At 33.0% G+C, this 10,767-nt stretch overlaps 1 protein-coding gene across 1 annotated transcript; it reads right to left on the bottom strand.

Annotated features, from left to right (window-relative positions):
- Positions 1-2,873: 2,873 nt before the first annotated feature.
- LOC120114083 (protein LIGHT-DEPENDENT SHORT HYPOCOTYLS 7-like) lies at positions 2,874-3,477 on the bottom strand. The gene has a single exon (XM_039135098.1). The coding sequence runs from the start codon at positions 3,438-3,440 to the stop codon at positions 2,874-2,876; it is 567 nt and encodes a 188-aa protein (XP_038991029.1). The 5' UTR covers positions 3,441-3,477.
- Between the last annotated feature and the right edge of the window lie 7,290 nt (positions 3,478-10,767).

Here is a 10,767-nt window from a genome sequence, read left to right on the forward strand (position 1 = left end):
GTCCGAATCTAACTATTCATGAACAGTCAACTCGAAACTAAATCACATTTTAGAAATTTTTTAACCTTTCCATGATTAGAAATCACTATGAAACTTTAATTAGGTTTTTTATACAATGTCTAAATGACTTCTCACTTAAAAATCCAAGGAAATTGTGCACTTAGCACGCTCAAACTCACGTCCTCTTATATGTTACACCATTATCGATCGTGCTAAAACTGGTTCAAACCTTAAATAACATTGAACCAACTAATAAAACAAGAATTTTGTAATCATATGTGTATCAAGGCAGATTTTCTTGCTTCCAAACAGACCATTAGCCCTTATGGTTCATCCTTTAGCCTACAATGATTCTATCTATATACATATTTGCATTTACTTTTAAGCTTAAATGGTGCAAAATATCTGCAACATGCCATTGAAAAACATGTATGCATACAAGACAAAACGAATAAAGTGTTGCATTTTATTGTAATGGAGCATTTGTGTTTTGAAAATAACATGAAGCCAATACCCAATCCCTTTTCCTGCCGCCCCCCCCCAATATTTATGATACTATTCTAATCGCCTGTTTGATGGAACATTATGGAGAAAAAATGTAAAGTTGAAAGTGTCCAATGTTATATGAATATCGCATGTAATACATACATGCATGCATACATACATGCATGTATACATACATACATATCTGAATCTAAACTGCAGTCTAGTAATCAAGATAAACTTCATCATCTTTCTAGTACAATCCGATAGAAATCCAATATGGTAGTGGTTGTGCTATTAAATTGAACTAGTCTAAAAGAATGATTAGGTACATATCAGACTGACAGAAACAAAATTAAACAACTACAAGGGCTCCTGATCTGAATGAACATGGGAGAGAATTCAAAGTTTAACTCGATTCATGTAGTTATGTTTAAGAGATAATTAAACATATTTGAGATTCGAATCATAAAACTATGAAAGCGGAATCACATAGTTTCATGAGGATAAGTAATGGGACAACACTATGTAGCTATATTTTGAACAATTTCAAACTCTGGGGTTTTGTCCCCTCAAGGGATAAGGTTATTTTGTTGAAAATATCAGAAATTTTGACCATTTTTCATTGGAAGTTAACCAGAATTGCAGATAACCAGCTAGTTAGGGGACTTGAAAAAGATGGATTTTGCATTGCAAAAGCTCAAAAGGGTGGGAACTAGGAGAAATTTTATCCTTGAGTGGAAGCAGGAAGGTTAATGACAGTAATTACTAGCTTATGTAATAATTTTTAACCATGAAGAGGGATCCAATGAAGTTACTGTAAAAATCAAAGAACATTATGAAGATGTGGGACAAGTTTAATTTAAGTGGGGAATGAAAAAAAATATGAAATGGGATGAATCATAAAAGGGTCTCCTTATATTATTATAACTGTCATTACTCCTATGTATTATAAAATATTTAAGGTACTATCCTCATAGCACTAGATGTTGAAGAAGATCCCATATAATATTGTTTATGCAGAATTATAAAAATAAAATAAAAAAACAAAACTTTGAACAGTTGAAGTACAAAATTATTAAATTCATCTCCATCACCAATATACAAATACCTGGAGAATAACAGTTCATGGAACATACTTGACTGCGTTGGACAGAACACTACAAATTAACTAACTTGAAAAAGACAGGAAATATAAAATAAAAAGAAGAAGAAGAAGAAGAAACAACTTACCTTCTTCAACTGAAGTTTATATGAATATATATATGTATGTATATATATATATAAACACAGTGCTGATGAACATGAACTAGCTAGCTATTTACCGATATCTTGATCCAAGGAGGAAATGATTATTGCTGATTTCCCAGTAAGCTGGAGCTTTAGCATGATGTTGTAGTACTAGTAGCAAACTGATTCAAGCTCTTGGAATTTTATTTTAAGACCCTGAAATAATACAAAAAATGAAATGATTTTTGGCATAATTATGATGCTTTTGCATTTTTAATACTACTTGGACTCTCTGCAAAGCATTTGTGGGTTATATATAAAAATAGGAGGAGAAACAATTAGCACTTTTTGATACAGACAAAAGGAAATCTAATTCTCTGGTTGATTGCAAATAGAATTATCACCAAAGAGAAGGACATTCACATAATGGCAAGTTAATATTAATATAAATCCAATATATCTTAATCTATTATAGCTTATAAAATATTGAGTGTAGGATATCTTAGTGTTAGCTTATGTTATCTGCTGCGAAAGAACAAAGATGATGAACAAGCATTTTGGGTTTATCCTACTGTCACGAAATCTTCAATCCTGATATTAAGATTGTAAAGAAGACATTAATATATATATAAATATATATATATATATATGTTATGTCCATTAATGGAGAGAACAATCTAGTGCAGAATCCTTAAAAAGCATGGACTCACTAGAGTGAAAACAAAGCTTGAAAATGGGAAATATAGTATATTTATAAAAACCATTAAAATTATTAAGATTTTTGCATGTGTGAGAGAGAGAGAGAGAATGAAAGGGGTGATGATCAAGGAGAATAGTTTTGCATCTGTTCATAGAAAATTAGGGTTTTGAAGCTCTAGGGTTTATATTAATGGGAAAAAATTTCAAAATGTTTGGTCTAAAAGTCCAAATTTTGTACAGGCTTATTAAAAAGAACTGTTCTTCTTCCTAGAGTAATAATTTTCTTAACGGAACAATTAAAGCTTACTTAATCTATTGATTATATTAAAATTCAATTATTTTCATTTATTAAAGATCCATGTATAAGACAAAGCTTGTTGTTGCGGATATCAGATCTTGTACTGTTAACCGAGAATTTTAATGAAGAAAAATAAGAGAATTAATTACATACCATAAGAGAATCAAGGCTGCTGAATGGTGAAGCTTGAGCTAACTTCATTAGTCTTCAATGGATTCCTCCTCCTCCTCTTCTTCTTCTTGCAAGGAATCCCCCGAGCTTTAGCCTGGGAATCCCTCACTTCACGAAGGTAAATCCTTATAGCACAACTGGCAAAAGGATTGGTCTCAGGCAACCCGCCATTCTCTTCGTAAGCGGCCCGGAGTCGACCGATGAGAGAGTCGAGGCTACCCCAAGCTTGTCTGAGCGGGCACGTACACGGCCCCTGCGGTTCCGGTTGCCCGAAGAACACGCAACCTTGTAAGTGCACCTTGGTCTTACCGAATTGGTCGAGGTAACCAAGGAATTCGAGGACATGATCCGCGTTAAACTGCGAAAACCCGACCGGAGGCCTTCGGCTTCTTAAGTACCGCCCAAAAGTGTTCCAGTCCCGACGCTTCTGTGACTCGTACCGGCTCAACGGCGGCGGATTCTGCTTATCACCACCACCAACAGCATCAACACCAACACCTACACCAGCTGGTATTGAAGAACCTTCAGCTATTCCCTTCCCTTTGTTGATTGACATCATTGTATTCACCTAATCAAAGAAGAAAGGGTGAAAAGAAAAGAAAATTGCAGAGAAGATTGAGGAAGATGAAGATCACACTAATGGGAGCTAAATTGAGAGGACAAGTAATGGGGCCATTGAAAGTGCTTTAGTTCATATTTTTCTTCCTTTAATCGTACAATTAACATTAACTATATACTTATATATTTCTATGTATTTATAATTATGGTTCCATCCTCCAAGCAATCATTATAGGCTACATTAGTCTAATTACCACTAAGTTTTAACATTTCTCACCTAGGTTAATTTTTTTTACTGTGATTTAAATACTAGTTGGAATGAGTTGATTTATAACAATTTTTCCAATTCGAGAATTTACCAAAATTAATTTGGACAACATGGAGTCTATTAATCTTAGAGACTATAGGATCATGAGATGAGAAAATATTGCATTAATTATATTCTCCCATCACCACATGCAACTTTATGTTGATGGAAAACAATAGTAAATTGCTATTTTAAATCTTAATTTTAAATTCAAATAATGTATACACATAAATAAAATTATTTAAATATAAATTAATTAAAGACAATAATATTTGAACACCAATAACTGCAAGACATTTAAACGTTTATTATCAAATTGTTAAGAGTTTTTGGTATTTAATGATTTACTCTTAGATTTCAATTTGATCTACGAGCTTTAAATTTTATTAGTCAGACTATTTAATTATCTAAATGATATTGGAAAATTATATATATATATATATATATATATATATATATATATATCAACAACAACAACAAAACCCTATTCTCATATGCAATGGGATAAGGGGAGGTAGGATAGTAGGTTGCCCCCAACGCCAGGTTGAGAGCAGCTTCCGTGAAAGATCTCTGACAGTCAAGAAATTAAAAATAAATATAAAATACATGCATGTATAAATAAATAAATAAATGCATAGTTTATATATATATATATGATGCATATATCCTATAAATATAATTATTCGAATCTTGAATCTCTAGGGATAATAATACTTTTCTTTAGAGGTTATTCAATAAGTTCAATTACAGTACATTTTTCTAGCTGAGCTTATTGACCCTTAAATTGGTTTTATGTTTACTATAATGAGTAGGGACAAGTAATATTCAGGGATAGCCATCCTCTAAAAATATAAAATTATTATATTTTTTAAGTATTTTCATGTATATTTTTATTAAAAATATATTTTCTGTAATTTGATATTTGGATGCTTTATCAGAAATATGCAAAATATGAATAAGGTAGAAAAGGGTGATATGAGTAAAAATGAGCAGTCATACCTGAAATGAAATTAACAGACAAAATAGATTTGATCGTCGTAAATTTCATTTCGATAGATCACGTGGATTTAAAAAAGGTCTCGTGTCTATGCATTATAGTAGACTCGGACACGTGTGTCCAAGGTGCGAGCCTTTTGGAGGCTTTGTTTATCAAAGGGGTTTGTTGAAGGATTTTAGCTAACGAAGTAGTGATAGTTTTCGGAAAGTTATCTTCAAAAGTTAATTGGATTAGATTACTATTTTAATCAAATTTGCCGAAGAAAACAAAATCTAATACATTAAACTCGATGTTTTAGCCCATTAAAATATTAGCCCAAATAATGTTGGGCTTTTTCGGCAATTAAAAATTTTAATAAAAAAACCATGTCTTTCTTCTTCTTCTTCTTCTTAGCAAGCGTAGCGGACACTCCACAAAGATGAAAAGTAGTATAGTATGAGCTTTGCCATCCAACTAGGGATTAGTTATGGGTCGGGTTTTGGTTAATTCGATTTGACTTAAAAATTTTACATCCTTCACCCGACTCAATCTGACCTAAAAAATATATAGTCTCTATCCAACCCGAACATGATCCAATTTTTTAAGATAAAATCCGAATTCAATCCGACCAGACCCGAAATAATAAAAATACTATTTTTATTCAATAAAAACAGAAATAATATATATAGGGGTATTATTGTAATTATACCTAAATATATAAGATAAAATTATATTTTTTGGGTATGGTCGGATCTGGTATATTTCACCCTAAACACGAACCAGACCCGACCTAAATATCACATTTAAAAAATCCAACCCGAACCACATTTTTTTTAAAACCCGACCCAATCAGGTCAGGTTCGGGTCCCATGCCATCCCTACGTCCAACCATGCGTCGAATTGAATTGTAAGCATTGAGGTCCCTGAAAGTCTCCGAGTAACGGTTGTTGTCCTTGGGAGGAATATGTTTGCAGAAGTCGTTGAATAAAGTCACCACCGCGACTGCCCAGCCGGTTGATGATAATTCTTTTCCGAACAAGTAAGTCCACATCATCAGTAGATCTGATGAGATATTCCATTAGAAAAGCGTAGTCACAAATGTGGGTTTCTTCTAGATAATAGCTTTGCTCTCACCCCATGATGTTTCTGAAAAATGGTTCGGTCCATTCATCCACTTCCAACGGTGGAATTGTGAGCTTACCATTAGTTTCGTTAAATTTTATGTCAAGCAAGAAGAAGAAGACACGTGGTTTTTTAATTGCCGTGCAATATTTTCGTTAAAGGGTTAACAGAAGTTCACGATTAAGGGACTAAAATTAAACCGATTGATAACGTTAGGAACCATGTACCTTTAATTTTTTAAATCGGTGACTAAATCGGTAACAAAAGAGATTATTCACATGGTTTAACCTTTTTAAAATATATTTTTAAATAATATATCATATTTAAAAAAATAAAAAAATATGAACGACAAGTATCACTTAACGGTTCTTTGTAATGGAAAAAACTTTAAGCACATATTTTTAACGAAAATTTTTTTAGATACCAAATTTAAATTTGGGTATAATTTGAACACTTATTTTTGTATCAAGCCTAAAAAGGAAAATAATATATACTAGGGAAAATTGTATGTTTAGTACTTAAACTATTACTTTTGTTCCGTTTTAGTACTTAAACTTTTAATTTTTTCAAAATCATGCATAACGTTTACTTTTTATTTCATTTTAGTACCCGTTGTTAACTTTTTGTATCATTTCAGTACCCCGCTATTAACTTTTTGTTTCATTTTAATACTTAAAGTTTTAACAACAGGTACTAAAATGACCAGTCTAAAACCCTAAGTGACCCAATTCGATCGGCCCATCTAAACTGAATCGAATAGGTGCGAACCAAACCAAATCCAATCGAACAGAATTGTTGTCATTGGCCGTTAACCGACGTTTACTTTGACCGTTGGTCGGCGTTGACTTTTTCTGAAAACCTCCTAAAATGAGCCAGTTAATCGAAAATGCTTAGTATTTCTAGCATTTTTGCATAGTTATTCGGGATTTGATTATGGATTTGCTAAGATTCTAATTTTATGAAGGTATTTGTAATTCCCCTTATCGAGGGCCAACTAGGTCCGACGCTTCCTGTCCAATAGATTCATACGATCCAAGTTCTTTAGGAGCTACTCGTAGGTTTCCGTAAAATTTTTAATTAAAGGTTATTATTTATTTTGCTAAGATTTTGATATAGTTCTTCTGACTCATAAGATCTAGCACTTCCGTCGACCGTGATAGGTAGACCCGATAGAATGCTATCGTACTTCCGTACCAGACTTAATAGATCGATACTTGTGTATTTCTGATGGTGTTGCATTACTGTTTTGAACTATCTGTCTAAACTATTTTGGAATTCGGATGATTTTAAATATTTTAACTACATGATATTTGGTTTTCCGTATGCATTGAATTCTTATATCTGATTTACTGTATATTTTTTTCATGGTCTCTAGTTACCGTATTTTTATATCTGATTATGAAAAATGACATGTTTTCATGTTTTAAAGAATTAAACTATTGTTTTCACTTAAACACATGCATATTTAGTGTAATTGGGGATATTATTGAAGAAAGTATCTCAGGTCTAGTCTTTCACTTGTAAGATTTTACCGCATGCTCCTCTACTTTGTTTACAGGGAAAGTTCTTACCCCATGCCCTTATGCTATCTGAATGCCTCTAAATCATATATTACATGTACATAGTCCGTGTACTTCAAAGTGCTTCTGAATGCCTCTGTTGAGTTTCACAGAAAAGAAGGATCTAATATTCATTGAAAACTGAGTGAATAAATACACAGCCTGCTATCTCTATTTATACAAAGTTCATGCAGTCAGTTAACCCTAGCTGAATGAGTAACAATCTTCCCGCTTAAACTATAACAACAGATAACTTCTAATATCACTCTCGCTCTCTCTAAAATAGGCACTGCCATTATACCCTTCAGTTTACTCGACGAATTGAGATGTCATGTACTATCTATGCATCATATTTGTTAAAAACCTACTTTCTATAACCGTTCTTATCTCCTACCTTCTTAGCTTTCTAATATCAAACTCTCTCCCAGCTAGTTGGGGAAGTTCATATATAATCATATGAATTTCTAATAATTTGCAGTTGGTTTATAATCTTCATTCTAGTAGTGTCCGGTCATTTGTATTCTTCGTTTTTGGTATGGAAAAAATGTATTATTCTCCTTTCATTTCAATATGGTGAAGTTTTTGTTCTATATAATTATTTTCTCTAATGAAATTTAAGAGGAAAATATTTATTAGAATTAAACATCTGATAGCATGTTTACATGCTCTGGCTTTCGGAAAGTCCTTGTTCATACGTTATCACTGCCTTGGCCTCTACTACCTTGGTAGCTTTGAAAGTCTTACTTTCACGTAGAAAGAACATTTTTCTCTTGCGGGTGCCATTGCCTTTGACTAGTAGTGCGGAACCAACTATCGTCGGCGGTAATGATCTAATCAATGCTTGCTCACCGAATTGAAATTTGTTTGACTGATGAATGGCATTTGAGATTCGTTATCTTCTTGTGGTTGGCACTTAATTGTTTGGCTTCCCAAGATTGGCACTTCTATCTCGCTCACTATTCATTTTTGGTGATTGAACTTCATTGTCTGGTTCACCTGCACCGATTGAAGATGTTATTAAGTAATTGCAGTGTAATACTGATTATTATCCTTATTGCCGGCATTCAAGCGCTCTTGAGTGATCCAAATCCTGATGATCCACTTTCGGAGAACGTTGCTAAGCGCTGGAAAACAAATGAGGCTGGTGCCGTTGAGACGGGTAAAATTTGCGCTTGCTGTCTTAGATCACTACCGGAATCAAATGCCGATATGCTGCCATACTTGGAACTGTCTGTTGATTTCCTCGATTATTTGCAGCAAAGGAATGGACCCGTTTGTATGCGAGCGGAGCATAATACGAGTGGCGGAAACATCACCCCCCTTGAAATAACTTTTTTCATGCAATGTAAGCCATTCAACGTGGAAAATTCGGAAGAATTAACGTTGAAAGAGTATGATGTTCGCAAAGCTTCCGGTTGCAACCTGTTAACTCGCTTCGGTTCCGGGTCGGAAGCAGTTCAATCTCATCTCCGAACTTGTAAGATAATAATAAATACATTGTGCTCTAAAACCCTGAAATTCCTATTAAAGTTTAGTCAGTTTCCGAGGACTCATGTCCATCCCTACTCCCTATGGATGGTCAAATTCGAGCTTTGGTTTTTATACTATGTTCGTATTCGATATTCAATCCTTATACAACATTTTAATATCACTTCATGTTTTTATTTTTATAGTGCCATCAATTATTTTAAATACCAAAATAACTTTTTATGTGGCCATTATTCTTAAGTAATGATACTATAAAGGTACAATACCAAATTATAATATTAAAACAACATCTGAAAGTGGAGTATGGTGGAGGGATCAAAACCATAATTTGACCAAAACAGATATCAAGGAAGGTTGTTGTCACTTTGGGATGCCAAATTGGCAAAGTTTAGATCGAACTTTGTGAATAAAAAAAACCCTAATCTGACTTTTTCCCACATAATCAATACTCCAAATGAATCCAGGGAATGGTATAAGTAATGTATACATACGTACATACATACATACGTACATACATACATACATACATACATATACATTGAGGTTAAAATTTCAATGATAAGAGGTGCCATGTGAAGGACATGAAGAAACTGCTGCAGAAAAAGAAGGAAAAAACCCTAAGAATGTCTTCATCAGTGATGTAAGAACGTACGGACACATCAAAATTTAAAGGATTAGATCTACATACAAGAATGGATCGAGGAGGTGTTGGGGGTGCGATCTCACCCCTAGAATTTTCAACTTTCTTTATATTTTAGAATTTATCTTTGTATTTTTTTATTATTTAATTTTACACCTTCTAAAATTTTATAACTTCAAACCCTTAAATTTTTTAATATAATTTCTTAAGTTCGTAAATTTTTATATCCGTCCCTAACTGCAGACTCAATAGGCAATAACCATGGGTCAGGAACCATCATGTTCATCATAACATGAGACACATACAAATCATAAATAAAAAACCTAAACAACGTAGAAACTCGGAAAATAAGAAAGAGAGATGAATTTTCCTGGTACAACCCATTCCAGATATGAATTTGAACACGAAAATGATACTGTTATTTTAAAAGTTTATTACTTCTCAGAATAAAATAATATAACGAGGGATCAAGTTGAAACAAAGAAAACAAGCAAGAATTATTAATTAAAGGGAAGTACCCTTAGTTTTAGGGGTGTGTTGGGGGGGGGGGCGCGGTCCAGTTATGGCAACTGTCTGAAAACAACATGCAGATAAAAGCATAGAGAGAGGGTGAATGAATGAAATGGCAGATGACCTAAAGCCGTCACTGTCTGCTACAGAAAGTGTTCCTTGGATTCCATTCCTCCTACGGCAGGAAAGTAGAGCTTCATTCATTCTAAATCATAAGATTCTAAACCCGAAGTAATACACATTACATTTAGATTAGAGATGTATATAAATTGGGTTAGGTAGAGTTTTTGGTCAATTTGACCAACCCAAGAAATCTAATTAATTCATTTGAAATTCGATTCGACTTGGATTTAGAGACACTCCATCAGGCCCGATATGTATATATATAGTCATTTTTATTCGAAAAAGTTTAAAATATATAATAATAATATAATTTTTTTTTAAAAATAATTGATTCATCCTTAAATTAAATTAAAACTCATCAAATTCAAATTTCTAAATCAAATCAAATGCCTAATTTAGACAAACAAAATTACACAGTCTAAATATTAAACCTCATGCCTACCAATTATAAATTTTGTAATGTTTTTCTACTAATGCAGGATTTGTATTTGATTAAGATGGATTTGAGCACGTGGCACCCATCTTATTATATATATTAAGCTTCGTAAAACATAATAAAACTTATAATTATGGTTCTAATCTATAATTACTTTCTGTTTATGC

This window comes from Hibiscus syriacus, unplaced genomic scaffold (assembly GCF_006381635.1).
Source record: "Hibiscus syriacus cultivar Baekdansim isolate YM2019G1 unplaced genomic scaffold, ASM638163v2 tig00110220_pilon, whole genome shotgun sequence".
NCBI classification, from domain to species: domain Eukaryota; kingdom Viridiplantae; phylum Streptophyta; class Magnoliopsida; order Malvales; family Malvaceae; genus Hibiscus; species Hibiscus syriacus.